Source organism: Acanthopagrus latus, chromosome 8 (assembly GCF_904848185.1).
Source record: "Acanthopagrus latus isolate v.2019 chromosome 8, fAcaLat1.1, whole genome shotgun sequence".
In the NCBI taxonomy this organism is placed as follows: domain Eukaryota; kingdom Metazoa; phylum Chordata; class Actinopteri; order Spariformes; family Sparidae; genus Acanthopagrus; species Acanthopagrus latus.
In genome coordinates, this window is record NC_051046.1 from 26,990,092 (window position 1) to 27,017,711 (window position 27,620).

Genomic DNA, 27,620 nt, shown 5'->3' on the forward strand with positions numbered 1-27,620 from the left:
AAATACGTTATACTTCTCGGAAATTTTTTACTGGAATCCAGTATTCTCTATACTATACAATGCATCAAGGAGTTAATTGTGCTCGGCGCTTTCGGAGACCAAGTAACTCAAACCTGGCACTCCATTATAACCAGACGTCAGTGGTCTGCGGCTGAAGCGTTTAGTGAGTTTGCTGCTAGCTTTTGTTCTTAGGACATTAATCTGTCTGCTGATAATCAGCCCACGAATACACGGACAGTGAACGACACCAAGAAGTAACCGTTACGTGTGCCACATTGTTCAGCCTGGTGAGTATAATAAAGACACAAAACACCAGCAAATACTGGAAAATACTCCTAAGCTAGCTAGCTAACGCTGTACATGTGATAGACTGCGGGGTCTGAAAAACCTATTAGCATGCCTTCTTGTTTACAAAACCAAATTTCAGGGTTAGTGTAGCTCTCTCGACATTAACACGTGCATTAAAGGTGTTCGAATAACGTTATATGCAGACTGTGAAACATTAGCCCTCCTCGGTGATACATAGCCCATCCTCCAGCATGTGCGTCTGCTGATGCTTGCATTGTTTATGCTGATAAAGTCGTCAATTCTGCTTTGTTTTGCTCTGTGGGTCAGCTAGCCAACTAGCTAACGTGTTTTAAATGTTACGTTCAGGGTTTAGAATAAAGGTTGCGTCGCACTTGATAGCAGGGAAGTGTTATTTAACGTGCTTAAATCCTAGACAACACTAGACCCCTTATGCGCCCTCTAATGTAAACTGTAGACATTTATACTGGAGTGTGGTTTGCATTGTGTTTGGTTTGCTCAGGGAGTTAACATGAACACTTCACGAGACAAAATGAAGTCTGTTCCATTGTTGAATCACTGGAGGTTTGGCTGTTGTGTTCCAGGAATCCTTCATGGGGTGGACAGATTCAGACATGTTGTTGTCAGCAAAACAGCAGCTGGTGGCCTCTGCTAGTCTGCATTATTGATATGTATTCCTGATTTTTTTCCCCTCTCATTTCTTTTGAAGGAGCAGTTACATTTATATTTATACTGAAAGTCATTGTCTGAGAGACCCCTCAGTTAACATCCAAAGATCTGACTCCACTTGACTGTCTTTACACTGCTAACCCTGCTGTGTATCCCCCCTCTCTCCTTTGATTGTGGCGGGGGTCCTCTCCAAGCCACTAATCTATATTCCCCCAGAGGTTTGGTGCCGGTTTTGTGGCTTGGTGTGATGTTGACACAGGTAGTCCCAGCCTAGTCTTTTTTGCAGCCCTGCCCTAACCAGTGGGGCTATTTTTACAGCCCGGTCTCTAAACCAGTAGTCGTTAGCTGTATTGTTGTCTCACACAGGCAGAGATCCTGCCCCGGGCCGGAACCAGTGATTGAGCCCCCCTCCTGCCCTCCTGTCCAGACCAGCCAGGGGCTTTTAATTATATCTACACTCTATCTCTTGTGTGAGGCCCCCATCTGCAGAGTTTATCTGCTGTATCATTAAGGAGGAGGGTAGCCATCTGACCACACACATACAGTGGAAGGGAGGATGAGGTTTGTGTGTAATATATGATTAATATAAACCTGATAATATCCTTCAACCTGAAAAGGCTGCCGGAGTGTATTATAAGTGATGTTTGCTAGTGTTCCTACAGTCTCTATTGAGGAGATCAACAGGAAGAACCAGATGGCTTGAGGGAAGAGTTCATTAGCAAATGAAAATGAATGTATTATCTACTCACCCTCATGCTGATGGGAAGCCATGTGTAGTTTTGTAGTCCATGAAACATTTTTGGAACAAAACACCTCAGACGGGGTGCGTGCCAACACTTTTTAGCTTAGCAGAGACTTTGTCTTTAAAAAGGGTAAAAATGGGTAAAAAATGTCCTGTCAGAGTCAATTTGGAATCTCAGGGCATCTGCAGATGTGGATATGCAGGATGAGTTCCATGGAACTATTTTATCTTGTCCTTTCAGTCGTTTATTTACATTTCAGTTCCCATCTGCTTCAGTTGTTGAGAATGCTGCAACACTTTATTGGTGGGATGCTCTAGAAATGTATTCAGAAACTTTACCTGACTCTCCATCTGCTTCAGGGTGACTATATAATGACAACATTTTTTGGATGAACTTTTCCTTTAAATTACTCTCAAGTTAGAATCGGGGTTAAATGTCTTCACCACAAGTGTACCGTAGGACAGAACAGAGCCTGGACTTGTGTATACACTCCTGTGCCATGTAAATATATATGTTTGTTTGAGCTTCTCTCTTCATGGCAAAAAAAACTAAAAAATGAAAATGCTTGCTTTCAGGTAGCACACCCACACACACACACACACACACACACACACACACACACACACACACACACACACACACACACAGTGTGTCTTACAATAATGATGGGTGTCTAACTTGTTTTCATCTTTGGATGGGAGTGTTTGCTCTGTAGACAATAGATTTCTGCCCGAGTGAAACAGGCTGAAGGTAAATACATGCAGTGCATATTGTTCATAGTGTAGCTGCTCACTCAGGGCTGGAACATGTTGCACACATGCTCTGGCCAGCAGTAAAGCTCGGCAGCCAGCGAGCAGCTGCTAAGCAGCAGTCCAGTCACTGAGAGGGTTGTGTGAAGGCTAATCGATAAATCAATCCCAAAATGAGAATGGATGGGCTCTTAAAAATTAGGAGAGTTTCATAAATGAGCAAAGCAGCACATCTTGGTGTTGTGTAGCAGCTGAAAGCCCATCTTCTGGTGTACAGTAGGGAGCAGTTACAGGAAGGGTGGTCGCCTTATGTAACCTGGGCCGGACCCTCAATCAGTGTGGGGCTTTTTCTCATGAGCTCTGGTGTTGAGCTTGGCAAATGTATGTGTGTGTATTCTTTTGTGTCTAGTCGTAACTGTGTGTGTGTGTGTGTGTGTGTGTGTCGATGTGTATTTTATTACGGGGCTGTTCAAGCCTTGGGCCACTGGGAAATGATCCTGTACCTGGCCAGAATGTCCCTTTTGATGCAGCCCAGAAGGAAACAGGACTTTGTGTGTGGGTGTGTGTGGGTGTGTGTGTGTGTGGGTGTGTGTGTGTGTGGGTGTTGTGTGTATTAGGGAATCATATATCACACAGTTTCAGGTCAGTTGAGGCAGCCAGGCTAATTCTATTCATAGCGGTCTGTGTTTCGTCTGTAATGTGTGCGAGGTGTTTCCCAGAGAGTCTTTTTGTCAGATGCAGGATGGGTTTCATTACAGCAGAAAGATATTTTAGATTGTTTTGTTTTAAAGCAGCTCATAGTGTTTCATTTCGACTGCAGCCGGTTGTTGCTGGCTGTAGAGCTCAGTGAGCCCCGTCATCCTTGCAGGTAAGATAAAGGTTTATCTCGGTGTACATGCTCTATTGAGTAATAGGAGTGTTCCCCGAGGGCAGCACAGATGTTTCAAGGTTGGCTAAATGAGGAAGGAGTCGGGATGCATTTCTATGAGATTTTTGCAGCGTTCTCAGCATGTCAGAAAACATCATAGTTTCATGATATCACTGTATCCATTATTACACAATTATTAAAGCTCATATCAACACAAGCAAACAAGCCGTCATTAACGTACCGCAGTCCGAAAACCCGACCTGGTGCAAAACCCTTAATGCTGCAGGTGTCTACACAGTTAGTGACTTATTTGTAGGAGCATTTTGTTCATCGATTGCTGAAGAGATTTTCTACAACTGTAAAACAAAAAAATATGCTATTCTTGTACGATACATTTTCAGACGACACACCGCCTCCCTTCTCTCCCCTTGGTGAAGCGGGGGAAGCTCTCCTTTCTCTGAACACTGCAGGACACGCAGCCTCTGTAAACGTTGTTTCCCTAAAGTTGGTGTTGTAGGGGTCTAGAGAATATAATGATTTCTTATCTATCCAAAAGTGAAGTGACCTTCATTAAGTTTGTCAGTCAGCAGCAGATCTCAAAGACACTTGAACCTGAATTAATCTCAATAGACAAGATGTACTTGAAGCAAAAGATGATAAAGATTTGGTCTGACTGATAAATCAGGGCTGATATAGTCATCGCATTTATGTTGGCAGAAATACACAGAAAGAAATTTAACAGCATTTAAGTGCAGCAATAAACGTTTATGGGGGAAATTGTTATGTGTCCTAATTTTTCTTAAATCTGAGAATAAGTGAGACCAACAGATGAAAGGTTGAGTAGCTATAGAACACACCAACGCTCATTTCAGCATCTCTGTTCTGCTGTTACAACTTGTTCTGGTATGATCTGTATCTTACAGATGCTAATAAGAGCAAAATGTAAATCTTTGCTGCTGTGTAAGTGACATTACTGACTCAGTTTTCTGACTTCATGATTATTCTATCGCTGTGCTGCTGCTACTCAGAGTTCAGCTGTTGACATTTACGGTTCTGCAATTGCCACTTAACAAGTAGTCAGTAATTTGCTAAGTCTATCTTCAATATATGTTTGTTTTATTTATGTTTTTTACTCATTTCATTGTAATATTATTCAAATAATGTGATACCTAGTTCACTTTACTTTCATTCTGTATGAACTGAGTCCTTTGTTTTTTCTACAACTATAAAATACCTGCATCTATTTTACATTAAACAAGGATGTAGTTTGAGTATTTGCTGGCAAAAATGTTGTTGTTGTGTGTTTTTTGTGAGTTTGTCATTTGAAGAAACAGATTTTTATGATTAATAGTAACACAATTGAATTATTCTTAAATATTGATTGGGAGGTACTGGCCACAGAACAACAGTATTGTCAGGCTGTAATCTGTATCTTGGATTTCAGCCATTAAGTTCTGATTTTACTTTACAGCCTCAGCTCTGGAACTAACGGAGATTTAATTCAATGTGCTTACATGAAAAAAATAAAAATGAAAAAATTAATCTGAAGTGATAGGAATGAATAATATTACTTATTTTTATTCTCTTTGCCTTTCAGATACAAACAGGAAAAGGACTGCAGTTGAACTGACACCAGCATCGTCCTCCGCCACTGCTCCCACCCTCCTCGCATCATCTACTGCTCTTACTGGTTGCTTCCTCCGGTTCTCAACATGGAAAATATGTTCCTCCTCTGGCAGTGCCACTGACCTCCACCCTGGACCACCACCATGGAGAGAAAACGCAGAAAGAAATTAATCTAGCTGCTCAGGCCGTTTGCAGTATGGACTCATTTTTGGAGCTTTGGACCTGAAATGCTGTTTCCTCACCCCTGACCCTGAACCAGGTTTTAGCTGCTCATTTTTCACCTGTATCAGCGCACCTGATGCCAGAGCTTCATTGATCTGCATCAAACCGATACTTGGTGCTACGCTACAACTCAAAATGCTCCTGCTTCCTGTGTGGGCATCCATGCTTTTGGGGCTGCTGGTGGGCTTCCTACCTTTGGTGGGGATGGAACCAACAGGCGGAGCCAAATCTGGCTCTGACCACGCCGCCAACTCTGAGCCCCTCCCTTCATCATCTGGGTCTAACTGCTCCTCCCAGTTAACCCTCAAGCTGGAGTTCTCCTCCAAGGTGGTAGAGCATGGTAAGAAGATATTGTTGAAGATGATTTTGGTTGTGTCTCTGTAAGCTGTACTTAACACACTTCCCCATAGATATTTCTCAGTTATTTGAAAGATTTTGAGATGGTAGATTTAGCTAAATTCTGAAGTCACAAACTATCAAGGGCAGGGCTGTCCTAATGTTGTACCCCTTATCCAAAAGCCACTGGCGCCCTTTGATATTAACAATCTAAGGCAATCAAATATTTGGCTTTGTTAAGTTTTACATTATGTAGCGTTACTATATTGGGTGATAGGGCCATACAATAATACTGTTATATTGTTATCCTATATCATGATATACAGTGTATGTCTCGATATTTTAAAGTCTCCTCAAAAACACTCAAATACCTTTATCAGTATTGCAGTATTACAATAGTATTGATGCTTTTGGAAAAATGTTAACGGACATTTTTTATCAATAACCATCAGTAATGTGGATTTAAGGACTACTTAAAACCTATTAAGTACTTATTAAAACAAGTAGAACATTCTGGTAAATCCATCGCTGTACTGTAATGCACTAAAACCAGGAAAAGACAACATGTATGGTATATGGATTTTCAAAATCTGTCTCTCAACTGTCACTGCTGAAAAATTGAATTGGCGAGATGCTTCAGCCACAGCTGCTCTCCTGGAGCTGCTTATAGTAGACTGTCAATCGATATACTACGGGTGAATCAACATCAAGCAAACAACAAGTCTGAACCTCGAAAACATGAACAGATGCGTATGACTGAAATTAATTCATGGAGCGATGCTTTTACTTGTTCTCTCTGTAGCTGTGCTGTTAAACTACAGATGCCATAACGTGAGAGATGAAGATAAAATGCCGCTAGGCCTGTCACGATAGATGATCATCGACTTATTACCTGACCTCGACCGTCCCGTTGACTTCGATATTGCCCGTTGTGTTAACAGTGTGTTATTTATTATACTGGTTGCATGGGTTGCATTAATTTTATTCATTTTATGTGTTTCAGATTTTTTAATATTGTTTTCAAATTTCAATTCCAGTATTGTCTGAACAATAAGAGATAAAAGCAACACTGTGCTTTCTAATGGTGTATTTGTATTATAATAGTATTATACCATCATTAGATCAGTGGCATGAAATTAAATTGGCATCAGTATCATTTATCCCAGTTATGTCTGGGATGATAAATGGTCCAGCATAAAGTAGTTATTGTGACAGGCCTAAATGCAACGAGGTCGTAAGCATTTCAAACTGATATTATTGCAGATACTTAATGCTACACACAGCTTAATTAAACTGTATCTGTAGGTGTTATGCTGAGCTGAGAATATAACACACCCCACTCAGCCAGTTTACATAACTTGTTATTCAGGCTCTGTCCTTTTCATACAGATACTATAAATACCTAAATCAATTGGACTCATTTTTCCTGTTTCAAAACCAATTCATGTACCAATAGAATGTGTTTTGCTGCTTTATTCAATCATCTTAAATCTGTTCTAATCTAAACCTATTGTTCACCTCAGTGCACACTGTTTATTAACACATCTCCTGGCCAGTCTAGTCTTTAAAACATCCTCCTCCCTCTCTGTCTCCCTCTGTGCAGAGTACATCATAGGATTTACGGGCTATTTCTCAGCCAAAGCTCGCAGCCTGTACATCAGCAGCGCCCTGCGGAACGCCGGGGACGGAGCGCTGGAGTGGCACATCGTCCCCAGGGAAAACCCCGCCTCCGACTTCCCCAGTGACTTTGAGCTGGTCCACATCCGCCAAGCTTCGGCCAGCAGCCTGCTGACCTTAGAAGACCACCCTTACATCAAGAGGGTGACGCCGCAGCGCAAAGTGTTCCGCATGCTCAAATACTTTCCCTGTAAGTCTGACAATATGGTGTGATTGTGTGGGGGAAAGGATCACAGTGTCTCCTAGGTTGGCACGTCCACCCTAGATATAGAAAACTGTGCAGACATACAGAAAGCTGTTTGTCTGCTGTAGCTCACAGAATGTCTCTTTGTTTGGATGCTTTTCTGTCTCCACTGTGTTTGTGCTGTAAGTAAGGATTGTGTATCTTTATGTGAAGTGCAGGCCAAGTTTGGGGTGTCGATGCTGGTCAGGATGTGTGTGTGAGTGTTTGTCGTGTTGGGGGAGGGGAGGAAAGACAGAGAACGTCTGTGTTTGCTCACCGTGGGAGGGAGTAGGTTAGTCAGTAGTGTGGTGGGGTTTGCCTGGATGGGGGCAGGGTGGGGCACATCTTGGACCTGGCACTGGATGAAAGCCTTCAGTGTGCCCCCAGCCTGCTTATGCACACATGTGTGGAGGCCATGTAGAGCACATGTAGCCTTTTATTTGTTCATTGTCTTTCACAGTTTTACATCTTTGCCAAGATCTGGATCACAGTGTCTAAACTTATCAAAAGAGTTACTGCTTTGTCTCAGTCAGTTTTTATACTTTATTGTACTGTGTTTCAAAATGTTCAGCCCCTAACAGCCATAGGTAGTTATTTTATTAGTGATGCCATTATCTTCAGGTCATGAGTTGATTATTACTTTATGTCCAGATAACAAAGATTGTTTTGTTGTGATAACGGATTCATTTATCTCTTTATCTGAAGAAAATAAGCATTGTTATCCTGAATAATAGAATTTGTTATTACAAAGTAACAGTAACACATCTGCTATGGGTTGGTCACTGTGCGTAAGACTATTGTTTCATTCTGCCCTCCCTGCACACTGAACGGAAAGATTTTGAGCTGCTTACACTGTTGTTATATCTGCCACAGACCCACATACATGACATATCGACCGCTCTAGCCAGTTACTACTCACAAGTGTCTCTGTTTACAATGTCTGTGTGGGATTAAGCAATACATATTCATTCTATAGTTACACCCATCACTTAACAGTAGTTGTAATGTCAGTACCCTCATATCAAATCAAAAGGTAAAACATTCAAATGGCAAAAGTTCTTAAAACGGCTTGCTTTTCAAATTCCCCAAACTGACCCCACAGAGCCATGTAGAAGTCATGGTTCAGTCTTATGAATCTTATGGTTTCGTTTCCTTATGATACATTATCTCTTTATCTCAGGAAAACCACATGTGTTATTTTGAGTTAAGGATTTAAATAATTTGTGATCTTGAAAACACAATTCAAATTGAACTCATTATCATGGGGAAACAAAATAATATGAGTGTGTGACCCATGACGTCTCTTTACACATTCATACTCCCAGCTAAAAAACTTTTAGACACATTTTCAACATTAATTAATTTGAACTCCATTAGATATTCCGACCTTTTTCACCTTTTTTCACCCCTGTCATAGATTTTCTGTGACCTCATTTCAAGTTCATGTTCATTTCAAACCCTCTTCAAGAAAAAGATCTAGATGGTGTATTTAACAGAATGTTAAAAATACATCACACACAGCTGTAGAAGTTCTAAAAATTAAAAAAAAAACTTTTTTTCCATACTTTGATGCACACTTTAAAATGAATACAAGTTGGTCTTCTCCCACATGGTGTGATTATTGAACAGCTACGGCGAGTTATGGATTTTGCACAATTCCTTCATGTGCAAATGTGATGTAAAAAATGCTGTTTAAATGATGCAAGGGACTGCAGTTTGTAACACAAAAACTGATGGTTATGGTTACCAGAACAGTAGCACCGGTTAGCCACATTTTACAGCCATAGACGATGTTTAAAAAGCTCAAATCACCCAGTGCACTCTGAAGAGGCTAATGGAAACACTGCAGAGCACATGTTGCTATGTTTAGCTCAATAAGTGACGAAATGGTTTGTTTATTAACAGAACTGTGTGAATTTATTCTGAATGCATGAGAGAGCAGGCGTATGTGTTGGAAATTATCTACATGACGTGCACTGAATTCAAATTGAAACGGTCTGTGTTTAGAGGTGGCTGTAGTGTCCTTACACCGTCCCCTGGGAAAGTAGATGCACCTTAAATCTGGTAGAGTAAAACAAGGCAATGCCACGTTCACTGGATACTTGTTGAATGAGTTAATTAAAGTCAGCTACCCAGTGAGGTAATTAATTGTTAGAGGAGATAAGACAGAAGACCTCACTCCTGCGCTAAAGGAATAAAAGGCTTCAGGGCTCCGCTGCTGTTTGCTAATGACCTCCCGATGATTTGCTCTGTCCAAGTGATTCGGATTGTGATAAGAATTGCTGAAATGAGGCAGAGCGATCAGCCTCACATCATAGCCGAGAGACGGAAGGAGGGAGAGAGACACAGAGAGTGGGGGGGTGAAATGAGATGAAATGAGGCGTCAGAACGTGGTGAGCATCCAGCATCAGGTGAACAGTGAGACAGTGTCGTGGCTGACAGCAGTAATGTGGCATGTCATCAGTAGCTCCAGTTCTTTGAGCAACATTGTAAGTGAAAATGTTTCTCTGTGCATCTGAGTAGAATTTCAATCACGAAAGCAAGATCGTCTAAAACATGAACCTGGATTTAGCTGAAAACAGAGTTTCGAAGACTCAATTTCAACTTTGCTGTAACACATTCTCCTGTGTTCTTTCTCCAAAGCACCCGAACCCACAGCACCCTGCAACGCCACCCGCGGGACGCAAAAATGGCAGTCGTGGCAGTCATCCCGGCCTTTCCGACGGACCAGCCTGTCGCTGGGCTCGGGTTTCTGGCATGCCACTGGTCGCCACTCCAGCCGGCGTTTGCTGCGGGCCATCCCCCGCCACGTCGCCCAAATCCTGCAGGCAGACGTTCTCTGGCAGATGGGACACACGGGTGAGACCTCGGACCTTTTGACTTCTCCGATTAGAGGGACAGGGTGGTGGGGTCTCAACCAAACATCTGTGCTAAATATTTACTCGATCAAACAGAAATGAAGAACTGATTTTAATGAGAAGAAGGCTCATGACTGATGATACCTTTAATTTGTTTGTACTCTTAAAAGTAGAATGCTTCTCTGGCAACCAGTTTTTATAATTGCCATATGCTATAAATGAAATTGATTTCACCTGCCCTTTGTGTGCACAGGTTCTGGTGTGAAGGTGGCAGTGTTTGATACGGGCCTCAGCGAGAAACACCCACATTTTAAGAACGTGAAGGAGAGGACCAACTGGACTAATGAAAAGACACTGGATGACGGTGAGGGGGAAGAACAGTGGCTGTGATAATTTGATAATGGCTGGTGCTGAAGCCCAAACGTAGGCTGAAGTTGTGCTGGTGGTGCTGGAACGAGACCAAAAGTGTGTGAGTGTGAGTGTGAGAGAGGAAGACAAAGAGATAAAGATTGTTGGATGACGATCAATCTCTTGTCCTGTTTTTCAGGTCTGGGCCACGGTACATTTGTAGCAGGAGTGATAGCCAGTATGAGGGAGTGTCAGGGCTTTGCTCCCGACTCGGAGCTGCACATCTTCAGAGTGTTCACTAACAACCAGGTATATACATTCTCTATATACACTCTATCTTGGCCAGGACTCCCTTGTGAAAGAGACTCTGAATCTCAATGGTAATATTCCTCATAATAGAAAGGTTAAATAAAACAATGGACAGTAGTTCTACTCTTTGATCCATCAAAAAATATAAAACAAAACTCTGATAGAACTAATTTAGTAAGCGCTCTCCACAAGTCAGTGATGTAGATGCTTTAGACTATATGTGATTATCTCCAATATTTTTCTGTCATCGCCTCGCAGGTATCGTACACATCGTGGTTCCTAGATGCTTTCAACTACGCCATCCTGAAGAAGATTGATGTTCTGAATCTCAGCATTGGAGGGCCTGACTTCATGGACCACCCCTTTGTTGACAAGGTAAAAGACACAGTGTTAATTCAGAAACATGGTCAGGTACTATTGTCAGAAAGACAGAAATGCTCCAGTCACGTAGTAGCATCTGAATAACTTTGACTGATATTATGATGAGCAGGTCAATGAGGCAGCAGACGTTTTGAAGTTAATGATGCTCACAGACAGAAAATAGTTCACAGAACAGCTCTCCTCCCTCTCAGTTACACCCTTCCATAGTGGGTTAATGAGCCGGAAAATCTGCAGGTCAACTGTCAGTGAAAACGGGTCAAACCACTGCTGGGCAACATGTTCACTGCTCACAGATGAGCAGCACAACTACAATATATCTGCCACATTAAACAAAATATGTCTTGCTGTTACAGCTTAACAAGTGCCTTTGCCCATTCACAGCGCCTTTTGTAAATCACATAAGTGGATCAGTGTGTCAGTCAGAGTTGTGACAGTAAGACACATCCATGTCTCTGTAAAAGCCAGAGTCACTCCTCGTGTTCTCTGTCCTCTGTGTGACCTCATTGCGGTCCCAGTACAGAAAAATAAAAAGCTGTAATTAAATGTAATCCGTTGGGAGAATGTCATTTTCCTCCCTCACTGACTCGCTGCATTTTTTTTTGTTTGATTGACAGGTGTGGGAGCTCACCGCCAACAGAGTGATCATGGTCTCTGCTATCGGCAATGATGGACCACTGTATGGGTATGTTAATCGCTTGAACTTTCAAAAAAAAAAAAAAGAACGGAACTTCTGAATGAGGCCTTTTGAGCGAACACTTACTGTGAACTATAATGCTGTTGCAGTCAGGCTGTCTGCAGGTCTTAAAATGCGTTTTCAAACAGATTGAAGTCAGTTCCTTCAACAGAAGATCTTCTCTTTTTAAAATGTATTTAGAAAGTATATTATTTTTCTGACCTACTTTTGACAGTATCATTGTTATAATTTTTTTCTCATCAAAACATCATACATATATAAACTGTAAGTGAGACTGGCTGTTCGGTGTTTTATTTGTGGAGTTTGAGTCGGCACCACCAGACTTACAACAAACACCGTCACCACTGCTAGTTACAGTAGTTAGGAAGCTGTCAATTTTAGCAAAAATGGCATACACTTTTTATCCCTCCGGGTTGATTATAGCCGTGGCCGGACAGACAGTCAGTGTTAAAGTATTTCACATCTCAGGAGGGCCTCAGTAGCTCAGTCGGTAGAGTGTGCAGCCCATGAGCAGAGGCCATGTCCTGCCACAGTGGCCCAGGGTTCACATCCACTCTTTGGCACACTGACAGCATGTGTGTATACAGCATATAGTACACTTAGATGTCTTGCTCAGTGGCCAAGGATTTAGAGCACAAAGCCCATGTAACCTAGACTGCAAGATCAGCAGTTTAAAGCAATTTCTGCATTTCCATCAGTGGACATATCAGCATCTACACTGTATTCTTTGGGAGGAAATGTATTTTGTAGTTCTTGACCAATTTATTAAACAAAGCCAGGCAGCATTGGTTGTTTGATACAGTCCAGTTCTCTTCAAATTTCTGTGAGAAAGTTCCAGATTTTTTTTTTTTTTTTTTTTTTATACATGCCATTCCACTATTGTTCAGACCTACATTCTGATTTAAATGGTTGATTTCCTGAGTAAAACCGTCACAATCACTTCATTTGACTCACTAGGTCTGTTATGACCAGCAGCACATTGTGGCAAACTTTAGTTGAATATTTCTATATAACTCAGCTGCCTGAGTTGGTTTGTTGACTTTAAGTTTTAAGTTCACTTTATGGTTGCTAAGTGCTAAACACCAGCAGCATGATCCCACAGCTGCCACTTCTAGCCACTGTGGCTGCCATTGCAGCAAAGTTACACGTTCTCACTTTAAGACTTGCAACATTATCACCATGTTTGGAAGCCAAATCACTTGTCCATTAGTTGACCATTAGTTTAAATGGATATTTTGTTATTGTAAAAGGCATTTTCTGTTGTTGCCTCTTCCCCAGTACCATCTTATCTACTTCAATGATCCTAATGACCTCCGAACCAACTTGTTTTTATTGCCCTGTGGAACAACTGCTGACTCTCGCTTCTCTATTGAAGATCATTAACAGGGCAAAACGAGGAAAAGAGACTCTTGTTTCTGTTGCGCTCTCATGTTGTAGTGCTGTAATAAAACAGTGAATTGCTCCTTTAAGTCTTACACTTGAAGTCAAACGCTTCCCCTCTCTCTCTCTCTCTCTCTCTCTCTCTCTCTCTCTCTCTCTCTCTCTCTCTCCCTCTCTCTCAGCACCCTGAACAACCCAGCAGACCAGATGGATGTGATCGGGGTCGGAGGGATCGACTTTGAGGACAACATCGCACGGTTCTCCTCCAGAGGCATGACGACCTGGGTGAGTTACCTCAGGAACACACACTCTGCCACACACAGAGGCCCACACAGACACACGCCATATCATTTATCAGTTTTAAAGTAGACATCTTCTCAAGAGACCGACTTTGTGCTTTAGAAGCTAGTCAGCCATGAGCCGTGAGCTCCTGATCCTTCATCCACATCCCATCAGCCGTCTCATTCTCACACACACACAAACACACACACACACGCGCGCCACTTTTTTTTTTATCAGTCATAGCCAAAAGCAGACATCTGATTAAGGCTTCACTCTCTGATCCAGTCAGTCTCTCTGCCCCCTCAACTACCTTCAGCCAGCCGTGACGAGGCCAGAAGGAACAGACAGCACTCACTCACGCCACCCACTCAGCTCTCCGACCTGAATACATCAAAAACATTTTAAAATGCAGCCTTTTTGTCAGCAGCATTCTCCGCTTTTGTTTAATGTTTCTCGTCTTTTAACCTTTTCTTTCTCGCCCTTTATCTTCTACTCACTTTCATGCTGCTCTTCAACTTCCTTTGTCTCTCTGCCTTTCTGTCTGTTGGTATCATGTGGAAGTGGTGGTGTTGGACTCTCTGTCAGCACCATCACATAAACAATCAACACCTGATGTCTGCCGGATGTCTACATTTTCACAGTTTTTGAGCTTTGGGAGAGTTATGAATAGCCCCTCTGACTACATGATGTAGGCGTAATGACATGAACTGAAACATACGTTTAAGTGTGTGAGTAAGAGCTATTTTAAGTTTTGAATTACAGCTTTAGGTCTTGGAAGTGTGTATGAGGTGACACAGCATTTCAGTTTAAAACAGTGCCATATTCCACTCTAAATGAAAAAGCTACAGTAAAAGTTCTGTTTGTCTCTGTCCTTATCTAATGACCCGTCTGTGCCCCCCTCCCCGTTCAGGAGCTGCCAGGTGGTTATGGCCGGGTGAAGCCTGACATCGTCACCTACGGTTCTGGCGTCCGGGGATCGGGGATGAAGGAGGGTTGTCGCTCTCTGTCCGGCACCAGTGTGGCCTCTCCTGTGGTGGCCGGTGCCGTCACTCTCCTGGCCAGGTCAGTATCATAGACTGGACTTTGCTGACATTACATGTCGGGACATTGATACTATTATCCTTGAAGTACTATTATATAAAAATAAGAATTTTGTGTGATTTGGCGCCCCCCACAGTTTCTGAGTGTGACACCACAGTCGCAAAATACAAATCTAAAGTCCATGACATAATGTAGATGCAACCTTCAAACACAAGCTCATCACATCATGACAGTGTCACATGTTGAAACTTGTATGTTGAAGTCAACATGTATGTAATGCTGTGAGCCTACCCTCTCATCAAAGTTACATAGTGCAGACACAAGTGATGGGGGGCAGAGCCACTGAGACAGAGACACCAAGTATGTCACTGCTAGAAAGACGGCACATGCATAAACTGCCTTTACAGTAGAAATGCACAATTATTTTTATATTTGGTGCCACATGACTAAAGAAGCAGAGAAAGGCAGCTGTAGTCTTCCCCTTAGCTCAAAAGTTGTAAGATCTACAACAACCAGAATGCACTGCACCACATGAAACGGCCATGCTGATGGTTGACGTACAAGTTGCATGGTGTTTTGACACGTTTTAAAAAAGAGGAAACAGTAAGGCAGCTGATAAATGAAATGGTGTTACAGCTACGAAGAGAGCAATGGACAATGAATAGGATGGTGGTTCATATTTGATCAGCCCTGCCTTGGTTTACAGTGTGATCAGTTTTCTCAGCCTCCGTCTTCACAGTACAGGAAAATATGGTGGAGACTTCTGGTTCATGATTTTTGTCAGCTAAACAGTACACCAAAATATGTTGCTGAACAGATTTTAGGCAGTGTAGTTACAGAGTCTCATCGTCTCTCAGGGCTGCCTAGTATCGACGGTTTGAGACGGCCCTCGCTTAATCTGTGCATTTTGCTTCATTCTGCATGATAGTGACACAAAGCTGGATGAAATTCAACAAAGTTTGTATTTAGGAAACAACATTGACTGTATTCCATCGATGCTAGCAGTGTTGCTCTAGACCCACTTTGGTCTTGAAGAAAAAAAAGTGTCCTGACTTTTCCTGACTGACCCCTTGTTTTTAGTGCCGCCATCAGGTTGATAGTTTTGGTTTTAAGTGAAATCTCTGTAATTATTGGATGGATAGCCATAAAAGTAAGTATCACCAGGTTTTTCATTTGTCCACTAATTTGGTTCAATCCGATCACCCTCTGTGGTACTTTGTCTAACGCTCATTAGCAAATGTCGGCATACTAACGGTGACAGTGAACATGTTAAACATCATACGTGCGTGTTAGCGAGATGACATTTAGCTCATAGAAACACTGTGTCAAACACAGCCTCACAGAGCTGCTAGAATGGCTGCAGATTCTAAGTCAAGTTCATTTAACAATGGAAGACAGATGTCTCGTTTGTTTGTGCTGTCGATAGTCCAGAATTGTGATTCAGATCAGAAACTATTGACGAGACAATCAGTCCCAGCTTTCGTTACAATTTGCTGTTCACTGGTTGCAGTGTTCTGACTAATATTTAGAAAATCCAGCTCTCTGCGGCCAAAATTGCTCTGTTTCAGGTTGTATTCTGGCAGTCTAACCATGAAAACATGCGTCATACAGCTTGTAGAATCACTGGTTTCAAATAAAGCGTGGAGCTCTGTGAGGGTTGTCGGCAATGGCTGAAGTGACGAAGCTCCAACTGAGAGCATCAAAGTCGGGGTGCTGTTGTAGCTGACCTGTAGAGGTTTGACATCAGAGGATACATGTGGGCTTGTTTAAAACTCTGCATGGTGTAATTATCTCTTGTGCTGAAATCCTACATGAGCAGGCAGTGAAATGTGGCCCAGAGGAAGGAGGTGTGTCACCGATTAATGCCGGGTATTATTCACAGTCTGTCAATATCATGTCTTTAGTCTGTGAAAGCCCTCTTGTTACAAAGCTGTAACTGAGTCTGCTTTGTGAGCTTGTGTTGCTGGATTTAAGATCGTACCACCCTTCTTGACAACAGCCTCTCCCTTCTCCCAGGAGAGAGAAACACAAACACACACACACACCTCTGTCCTGCAGCACTGCTCTATATTGAAAGCTGTAGAATCCGATACCAGCAGACAAACTAATCTGACCTGCCCTCCTCTGTCCTCCAGCACGGTCCTGAACAGGGAGCTGGTGAACCCGGCCTCCATGAAGCAGGCTCTGATCGCCTCGGCCCGCAGGCTGCCAGGTGTCAACATGTTCGAGCAGGGCCACGGGAAACTAGACCTGATCAGAGCCTACCAGATCCTCAACAGTTACAGACCTCAGGCCAGGTACATGTCTCCATACACACAGATACCACACCAAGCTCCTCAGTGAGCAGCCATGTACAGACATGGGACCATGTCAAATGTTAACTCCACCTATTTTCACATTAAAGTGTGTTTAGAGGTCTTGGGGGGGGAGTACTGCTACATATATGAAAAAGTAATATAAAGCCTTTTGTTGCTCCAGAGGAAGCGGCATGTGATCTGATATATTCTCTAAAGTGATGTCACTCAAGTGGCTAAATTGCATCATGGGTAATATAGGCAGCAGGTTTGGAAAAGCGTTCCACTGGTCTGCTGCGCTCCTGTGACACTGTTGCTTTCAGTATGGACAGTTTAAAAAGAAAAGCTCAAAATCCGGCACCTATATTACCCACAATGCAACATAGCCAGTGAGTGACATCACTGGAGGCTTCCTTTGGAACCACTAAAGGCTTTATTCTACTTTGTCACATATGCAGTAGTACTGCACACCACAGTGCAGGAAAATAAGAGTTGTTTCACACATCCCATCTTTCAGACAGATTGTTATTTGAAAATGATCAGATTAGATTTTTGTGTCCAGACTACACATACATAACTATCAGAATGGGTTGCTATGGTAACAGTGTAAGTGTCAGTTATTATGTGCAGTGGCGGTGCACTTTTCCAACACAGAAGCATGAGAAATGGAGATCCATCATCTTCCCCTGTGAACAATCACAATGTTGAGACGTGGAGCAGACCATTTTTTTTCAGCTGGACTATTGTTCTCTGTTGTCTTCATATCGCTCTGCTCGTAGCAGCATGGATTCTGCTCAGCCACTCTGATGCAGTTCTGTGACTCTGGACTTGATGGAGCCATCATGTGTCCACGCACCTTCTAAATCCATTATGAGCAGCCAGACTCAGATGCATCTGTAGAAATAAGATTTGAGTCGCAATACAAACCACCTCCAAGTGTTGTTTGGATCTCATTTGAAAAAATCTCATTTCATATGTTTGGTTTTTTTATTTTTGCTATCCAGTCTTCCAAAAGGCAGATTTTGGCTGACAGTCTGAACATTGTGTACACGTAAAGACAGGCATAGTCTGTTTGTACATTGATCTAATGTTGTGCTGCACATGTGGGCGTATATACACGACAATTACATACCCTCAGAGGAACCCAAAGCCTGTGCTGTCACAGCCTTCTCTCTTGGGAGGAACAGGATGGGCTCAAACTGCTCCTCCATAAAACATAACAGCTATAGTCAGTATTGAGTCACAGCAGTTATAGTGGGATTCAATTGCAACCCAGGTTCGGTTAAATACAGTAAAAACAGACATTACAGTGTCTCGATTTTGGATTGACATTTTATGATTCAATAAAATCTGTCTCTGCAGACCAGACATGGTTGTTACTGGTCCATCCCCTGCAACTTTAATATGACAGGATGCAGTTTGATTTTGATTAACGAGTGACTGAATTAAGTTGTAACTATTTTGTCATGTATAAAACACAGCCTGCAACAAGTTTCCACAAAATTATAGGAGCAAGACCAGTTTGAATAATTTTGACAATGAGATTTTCAGACCTTTATTGTCTACAGCAAAAGTAAAGGATTGCTGACAAAAACATTTACTGTGTGATTCTGGGAAATCAGACAAATTATATAGTCCATCTTTCTCTCTAAGATATCAAAATTAATCCTCTCATATTTTTGATTATCTCTACACCAGAAGATTTCGGGGTTTTCTAATGAAAAATGGATATCCTAAAATTATCATAGTATGTACAACACAAAGGAAATATGACTCCACTCCCTTCCTCCCAAATCTCACAGCTCACACACTCAGAGCAAACTATTTCTGCATCTCTCTTGGTTTGTGTCGGACATAAAAGCCCTTAATGAACTTGTTAAGGAAAAACTACTGTCATGCACTATGTGACAATCTTTCCCTTCCTTGTCTCCTGCCAGTCTTTCTCCCAGCTACATCGACCTGACAGAGTGTCCGTACATGTGGCCTTACTGCTCTCAGCCCATCTACTATGGAGGAATGCCCACCATCGTCAATGTGACCATTCTCAACGGGATGGGTGTCACTGGCAGGATTGTCGACAAGGTGTGCACATAAGACTGCAGTAAATACATCAAGAGAAAACATCAGTTTACTCCGTATTATTTCTTCAGTAAGAGGTCAAGTGAAGGACACGTTTTATCCTACACTGACCTGATTTTTGCGATGATTTCAGAGTTGTTTAGAAAAAAAGGAAAAGAAAACTTCTTCCCAGTAAGCCGTCTAAAGGTTGCTCTCTCCTGTTCAGCCCATCTGGCAGCCCTACCTCCCTCAGAACGGTGACCACATCGACGTGGCCGTCTCATACTCACCGGTGCTGTGGCCGTGGGCCGGCTACCTGGCCGTGTCCATCTCTGTGGCCAAGAAAGCGGCATCATGGGAAGGGATCGCTCAAGGTCATGTGATGGTCACTGTGGCGTCGCCTGCAGAGAATGATGTGAGTTGCAGAAGCAACACACATGCTCCGTCTTCTAAGCGGCTTAACCTTTTTCTCGAGCAGTGGCCCCAAACTTATGTTACTGTTTTTTCCACTTTGACTGACATAAACTGAACCTTTTAACCATTTTGTAAAAAGCTTTTTAACTGTTTCACCTATCTTTCCTTTTGTTGAATAGCTTTTCTCCTTTTATTTACCTTGTTGAACCATTTATTCAAGTTATGAATCATGGATGTGGAGTATCTAGCTCATGTAATAAACTTCTCCTCTTCATCTCACTGTCCTTTGACCCCTTGCAGTCTGAGGTGGGTGGTGAGCTGACCTCCACAGTCAAACTGCCAATCAAGGTGAAGATTGTGCCAACTCCGCCCCGCAGTAAGAGGGTGCTGTGGGACCAGTACCACAACCTGCGCTACCCACCGGGCTACTTTCCCCGAGACAACCTTCGCATGAAAAACGACCCACTAGACTGGTGCGTGTGTGTGTGTGTCGATGCCTTCTTCACCAAATCCATTACCTGATTTGGTTAATATATGACTTAAAATATACAATTCAATTTACAAAACACTTGATTATTTGTCTGTTTCCAGGAATGGAGACCACATCCACACTAACTTCAGGGACATGTACCAGCACCTGAGGAGTATGGGCTACTTTGTTGAGGTGCTCGGAGCACCCATTACCTGCTTTGATGCCAGCCAGTATGGTAAGAACACAAGAAACAAGAAACAGAATCAGGACACTAGCACAGCTCCAGGCACTTAATGGGGCTGTTTTCTTGTGTTTGTGCAGAAGATAAGAGGCTAATGGGTTGTTTGCCATTGTGTCTCTGCAGGCACGCTGTTGATGGTGGACAGTGAGGAGGAGTATTTCCCCGAAGAGATCACTAAGCTCAGGAGAGACATCGACAACGGCCTGTCGCTCATTGTCTTCAGTGACTGGTACAACACCTCGGTCATGAGGAAGGTCAAGTTCTACGACGAAAACACCAGGTATATAACTCCCTCTGACTCCTTACTGCTGAGTATTTTTGTCAAAATTATGGCAGTTTTTGATATTTTACATGAAGGTTGAGTTCATCTCTCTAGTTTGAACTGATTTATGGTGAAAAGGTGATGCCACACACAGCCGTGCATCACTCACAAGTTTTATTAATATTTGAGCGAAATTCTGAAGTTGTGGGATTGTTTGTTCATGTTGCTAGGACAGTCAATCAAAAAATATCAAGCCACACCTACTGAGTGTTGAGTTTTTGGTCTGTTTAACCTAATGACGGTTTGAGAAGTTTTGACTATTTAATGTAATAAAGAAATACTTAAGATTAGAACCCAGGTTGTCAGAGACTTCAGTGAAAGACAACATAATCTGTTACTGCAAAAATTCTGATAGTGCTTGACTTTAACACCTATATAATATAGCTTGAATAAATAATACTGAATGCATGTTGATGCATTTTCTCGGTACGGTGCACAATGTCACATGTGAATAATGATGTAGGAAAAAGGAAATGACTGAAAACAGATTGTCTATTTGTACAGTCAGTTTTTCTTATCTGATTTCTTTTAGAAAACATGCACAGCAAGTCTCAGGTTAATGTTCTCTATAACACTGAATATTCATGACTAGATAAGCCACATTATAAGTAGTATTTAAAAAACACTTTATGATACTATTTATTGAAATATCACTCTCCCGATTTAGCATTGCATCCCTATAAGAGGGTCAGACTCACAGCAAAGGGACAGACTTGAACCCTGTGCCGCTGCAGAGAGGAGAAATGTTGCTTAATCCTGATTGGTTGACTGATACCAAGAGAGTCTCATCTACTTTAAACCAGCACAGAGAAGATCGCAGACAAAAACATAAAATAAAATCTTTCACGTAACATAAGCCAAACTGTTGTAGCTTTGGCTCAAGATAACGTGCTCTTGTAGGATCAAGAAGCTGACCGAGAAATAAAAAGTTTTCAGAGCCTTAAATTATTCTGCAAATGACAAATGTAATAAACTGTCGGCAGAAACTGGCACCAGCTCGTGCAGTGACAGTGCTTTATGTTTTAATAAACAGTCCTGGAAATATATTTGGAGACAGGGATTCTTTGGTTCTGTAGATCAATTTGAGGAAGTGTAAAACTGTTCTCACTCTCAGCTAAAAACCAAACCATCTAAATCGCTGCCTCAGCAATCCAAAGCAAATTCAATAAGTAATGCAGAGTGCTGTTTGATGAATTGCAGTTTTAGAGAATGAGTTGGAAGAAGTTGAGCTGTATTGTAGTGCACTTGTGCTCTGCAGTCATCGCTTCTATTTGGAAGCTCTCTGCGTCCATTTCTTTAAAATGATCCATGTGTCCTCTTCCTCCATTATGAAACCATTCAGTGATTAAACAGCTGTTACCTCAAAGGCTCCTGCTTTCGCCCACAGCTTCATCATGTTGTAGTGACAGCATGATAAACTGTGTTGGGCAGCTAACGGCCCACTGTATCACAGTTTCTGTCCGACTCTCTCCTGCAGCGTTGGACTATTTATGCCTCCTCGCTCCATAATAGATATAATATATCACGACTTCTCAGATTTCGGGCTCCCCATGCAGAGCTCCAAATTAGCCATGACTCCTCGCTGCTCCATTCATATCCCACTCAAGCTGTCGCACCCAATCCACAGGATTAAAATTCTTAAATGCAGCTAAATATAGTCTTTATGGCTCCAAAATATTCTGCTGAGTAATTCAGTTTTAATTGAATGGCAAGGGTTTGTTAGAGAGTTGCTTCATTCACTGCTGCCTTTTATGGACAAATCAGCCCTGATACAGAAAATCCTTTTAGACTTTTTTCACTTTATGAATGTGCTGCTGTACGTTTTTCTCTCATTATCTTTTTAAAGGGGCACTGTGTAGTTTTGGAGAAGAAAATCAAAGTCAGAATGGTAATATTCATAATATTGAGGTCATAATACGAACTAAAAAATACTAAAAGATTTAGGTTTTTTTCCATAACTGAATAAAAAAAAAGCTGTTCTCAGAAAAAAAATAAGGTCCCCAGAACATGGTTTGAAACTAGAGAGGTGACAGGGTCCACCACATATAAACAGAGTAAAACATTAAGAAAGTGTGTTGTCCTTTGATTTAACTGGATGGACGAACTGACCTCAGTCATGACAACAGAGACAGTTTGATCTTTCTCTTCTGATTAAAATTTCTTCATCAAAATACATAGCGCTCCTTTAAGTTGCTGTTTTTATCCTTATAAAACCTGCTGAAAAGTTATTTTGTGGCAGGTTTATTTTTTGTTTTAATGTCACCACTTAATTCCCTGAATAAGTCCTTTGTTTGTTACACCTGTTGTTGCATTATGAGGTGACTCGTTGGGTTGATGTTTATATGTTTGTTGCATAAATGAATGGTCATAAAGTTGAGTTCCTTGATGTAACCTGCAGGCAGTGGTGGATGCCAGACACAGGGGGCGCTAACGTACCAGCGCTGAACGACCTGATCTCGGTGTGGGGGATGGCTTTCAGTGATGGGCTGTACGAGGGAGACTTCACCCTGGCCGATCATGACAGTAAGACATACAAACCCTCTTCAGTCTGGTGGCATGCTCCTCTGTTCACCTTAAATACTTTTTTAAAGTAAAGATGGCCGTTTGTCTCTGTCACAGTGTACTATGCCTCAGGCTGCAGCATCGCCCGATTCCCAGAAGATGGAATAGTGATTGCCAAGAACCTAAAAGACCAAGGTACCAGCACTCCTCCTGCCCCTCTTCAAGTATTGAACTCAGCTCAGTGTAGCACATTGCTGGCCAGCAGCCATGCAGGCTGACAGGCAACTTTTTTAATCTGTGTGCCTCTAGTTCAGATGTAACACCACTGTGTGTGTGTTTTTCTTTTCACAGGTCTGGAGGTGTTAAAGCAGGAGACAGCGGTAGTGGAAGGGGTTCCCATCCTTGGACTGTACCAAACACCGTCCGATGGGGGAGGCCGCATCGCTCTGTACGGTGATTCTAACTGTATAGACGACAGCCACAGACAGAAAGGTGAGCTCTCCTTTGTGCGTTTGTGTTTTATCATTCTTTACGCACAAAAAAGGGCAGAGTGAGTAATATTTTGTTGTCTCTTATCTCTCAGACTGTTTCTGGCTGCTCGACGCTCTCCTCCAGTACACTTCCTACAGTATGACGCCTCCCAGCCTCAGCCACTCCCACAGCAGGGTAGCACCGCCCACAGGCCAAGAGCGCCCACTGCCACAGAGACTGGAAGGTGAGTCCGTTACTCATTACTTATTGTTGTGTCTTTTGTGCAAAGCAGCTTGTAAACACTGCTTTATTACTCCCATTATTAAGATTTATTCCCTCCTCTCTTCCAGGAAACCATCTTTACCGCTACTCCAAGGTTCTAGAGGCTCACCTGGGAGATCCAAAGCCCCGCCCACTACCTGCCTGCCCCCACCTGTCTTGGGCAAAGCCACAGCCAGTCAATGAGACAGCACCAAGGTAAGGGCCCGTGTGCACATAACGGGTTTTTTTGGGGTTTTTTTTTTTAGCAGGAAAGTGCTGGTGCTTCAAAGCTCTTCAATGAAGTGCTAAGGGAAAATATGATGCTGATGTGTCTAGTCTCTATGACAACAATATCTTTTTTATATATCTATATACATCTATATCTATATATATCTATATCTATATATATCTATATATATCTATATCTATATCTATATCTATATATATCTATATATATCTATATATATATCTATATATATATATATATATATATATATATATATATATATATATATATATATATATATATAGATATATATATATATAGATATATATCTATATATATCTATAGCCGCAGTGTAATTGACACTGCCCCTTTGCGGTTTACCATCTGGTTGTTTTTTTTACTTGACATCGGGACAGAGCAAGGAGGAAATGGGTGTATGACATGTGTAGGAGAAAAACAACTGGAGGCACTCAGAGTGGCTGCAGAGGGCGGAGCACTCAGAAAAAAGACGCTAGGGCACTGCGCTTTTTATAGGACGCTGCGTGCTGTAGCAGATGCTTGCTCTTCATGGGGAACAATTGAAAAAAGACACTGGCGCAAAGTGAACTCAAGTCTGATGGAAAACTCATTCCAGCAGTTTCAGTTTGAAAGGCTGTAATGCACAACATTTCCTCTGAACTGTCTGTATTTATGATGAGAAATTATCAGTTTTCCAACAGTGAAATGACTTTTGCCAGTGTGTATAGGAAAGCCCCATATGGTTGACCATGGCAGTTTTCCCTGCTATTATCCTAGGTGTATTATTTCAGAGCTGTCTATTTTGTACACACTGCCACACAGTCGACATCTTAGGTTTTCTGGAAGCGTTTTGTTTCCACCAACCTGTCACAGAGTCAATCAATGTAAAACTCATGTGTTAAAACCTTCTTAACCTTTCAGCTGATATCAGATATGTCGCACCCTGTAATTTTCGGGTGATATGTGTTGCTGAGATCACTCTCTAGAGGTACAACTTGTTATTTCGCATCAGTCTCCTCTTTTTTCTTGCTCATTACAGTCAGCTTTGCACACATAGCCTCTCGTGTTTCTGCCAGTCTGTACTGCTGGGAGACTAGAGGTGGAAGTCTGTCCTGGCAGCCTTTGTCTTTTCGCCATCCTGTCAACAGAGTGAATCAAAGTAAAAGTGACTCAGACGCTGTAAAGGTTCCACCTCACACCTCACCCTCTCTCTTCTTGTTTCTCCCTCTCGCGTTGCAGTAACCTGTGGAAGCACCAGAAGCTTCTCTCAGTGGATCTGGACAAAGTGGCTCTACCTAACGTGAGGGCTTACCGTCCCCAGGTCAGACCTCTCTCTCCTGGGGAGAGCGGGGCCTGGGACATCCCTGGAGGTAACACACACTTCAAAGTTACATTCTAAGCCATCTGACTTGCGATCAGTTTCGAGTTTTGTACTAGACTACATTGTTTTAAAACATTTAAGTGGACTTCGCAGCAGCTTTTGCAGTGGAAAGACGTGAGAAGAAAAAGAATATGTGTGAAATGTGTCACAGTTTTTTTCTACAATTTGACACCTTCGATTAGTGGCTCATTATTATAGATGTCAGAATGTATTAAAGGCTTATCAACAGCTGAAAGATCTTTTTTTTTTTTTTTTTCACAACAACAACTCAAAGCTGCAAAATGACAAACTTGAGAGTGTTAAAAAGTGGCATGTTGTAGTATCTATCAATCCGTATAACAGTTGATAACAGGGTATTTAAATGCAAGGAATGAAGCCCCATGTGATTTGTGCCCTCCCTCCCCTCAGGGATAATGCCCGGTCGCTACAACCAAGAAGTGGGCCAGACCATCCCCGTGTTCGCCTTCCTGGGAGCGATGGTGGTCCTGTCTTTTTTCGTGGTTCAGCTCACAAAGGCCAAGAGCAAACCCAAGCGCAGGAAACCTCGTATCAAACGGCCCACGTACCTCCAGCAGCAGCAGCAGCAGCAGCAGCAGCAGCAGCAGCAGCAGACGACCACTGGGAAGAACCCTACGGTTTGAATGGGACTGCGGCTTTGAACTGCTGCTGGGGAGCTGGGTTCACCTCCAAAAGGGAGACGCCGACAGAAGGACAACTCGTGTTGCGCTAACTTGATGGAGTCTGAGTGTCGAGGCAGACGTCTGACTGTTTGTTGGTAAACTCCAGTCTGCCGGACACGAACACACAGCGACTCCGGGTGACTCTTGGATGCTGAAACAGTTTTTGTGCCTCTCGTCTGTTGAAAGCTGTCTGTGGGTGTTTGTGGACTAATGAACAGTGTTAGCCAGTGTTACAAATATGATGTAAAACACAGTGTACACCTGATAGGTCGCCTACATTTCCCTCTACTTTGACCAAACAATTTCTTTATGAATGAAATGTGTCTGACTTTTATATTTATTGAATTTGTTCGTACCCAAACACACACACACACACACACACACACACACACACACACACACCAAAATACGATTCATACTATATGCACTTTAAGGCTCCGTTCAGACCTGGTATCACTGTCTATCCTGAGTGACCCAGTCACAAGTGGACAGATCTTTGCATTAAAGTCAATGAAATGTTTGGGGTCTCACCAATGTTAGCAGCTGATGTTTGTGTTTTCGACCAATCTATCCATTGAACTAAAGACTGCAATATATCCCCACACTTACCTTAATGGATCCCGCAGTTTTGAGATTGGTTGAGTGAGGAGGAACTTCAAAAACTATGTCAAACAGCTACGGCAAAGTCTAAATTATTCATGTGTTCTTGTATCTTTGGCATTAAATACAATAGAATGAGTTAGTTCTTATGCAAAGTGTCAGATTGTCAAAGAATCGTAGTGCCCGCCTGTCTCATCCTCCATGTCTAATGTGCATCTTACCTGCCACTTGGAACAGCTGTATATTGTGTCAGCTGATCACTTGCATTCATTACATTTATAAAGAAGACACCATTTTACTGATGGGTAAACATGTCAAATTTCATAATTGTGGTAAACTAGTCAACTTGTTTTGGAGAAAGTCTCCAGACTCCCTACAAAAAAAAACACCTCAGTTTTGTGAGTTGTTGAGTTCTGTGAAACTTTGGAAACTTTGTGCAGCGTTGTCCCTGACAAATACTTAATTATATGGGCCCTCTCTTAAATTTGGCAAATGTTACGCATTAAGTTCGGTCTTGTGTAAAAGGAAGTGCTTGTTTTTTTCCCTCAGATGTATGTGTTTATAAGTGAGATCACGAGCGCTCAAGACACATGTTGTGCCAGGTGAGAACTTAAGAAACAACAACAATGTTTAGAGTTGTCCGCTTGTGATCCGCCACTCAGGACGGATGTTACTTTCAGGTCACACCGGGGCCGAGAATAATGCAGTTGGTAAAACACATGGAAAGAAACACACCCCACACACACATGCAGTTGTGCAGACCAACATGAGGACCACCGGATGATGACGTCATCCACTCCTGTGTCACCTTCCTCCACTGTTTTCTAAGTCCTGCCCCGCTCCACGGTCTTTTCATTGTTTTTATATTTTCTATAATGAATGAACTCTGGCGTTCTGTTGATATCCTCCTTCATGACGATTGACAGACTTGTTTAAATATATCTCATCAATTAAAAAGCATAAGCAAA

At 42.3% G+C, this 27,620-nt stretch overlaps 1 protein-coding gene across 1 annotated transcript; it reads left to right on the forward strand.

The window, feature by feature from the left end:
• Nucleotides 1–81: 81 nt before the first annotated feature.
• mbtps1 (membrane-bound transcription factor peptidase, site 1) lies at nucleotides 82–27,620 on the forward strand. Its single transcript, XM_037107927.1, has 23 exons — nucleotides 82–287; nucleotides 4,933–5,523; nucleotides 7,123–7,386; nucleotides 10,063–10,278; nucleotides 10,531–10,641; nucleotides 10,825–10,934; nucleotides 11,193–11,309; nucleotides 11,930–11,997; nucleotides 13,572–13,674; nucleotides 14,582–14,733; nucleotides 16,848–17,009; nucleotides 18,944–19,088; nucleotides 19,291–19,479; nucleotides 19,779–19,951; nucleotides 20,070–20,185; nucleotides 20,315–20,471; nucleotides 22,912–23,036; nucleotides 23,133–23,210; nucleotides 23,367–23,507; nucleotides 23,599–23,730; nucleotides 23,837–23,963; nucleotides 25,231–25,361; nucleotides 25,781–27,620. The coding sequence occupies exons 2-23, from the start codon at nucleotides 5,319–5,321 to the stop codon at nucleotides 26,011–26,013; spliced, it is 3,255 nt and encodes a 1,084-aa protein (XP_036963822.1). The 5' UTR covers nucleotides 82–287; nucleotides 4,933–5,318; the 3' UTR covers nucleotides 26,014–27,620.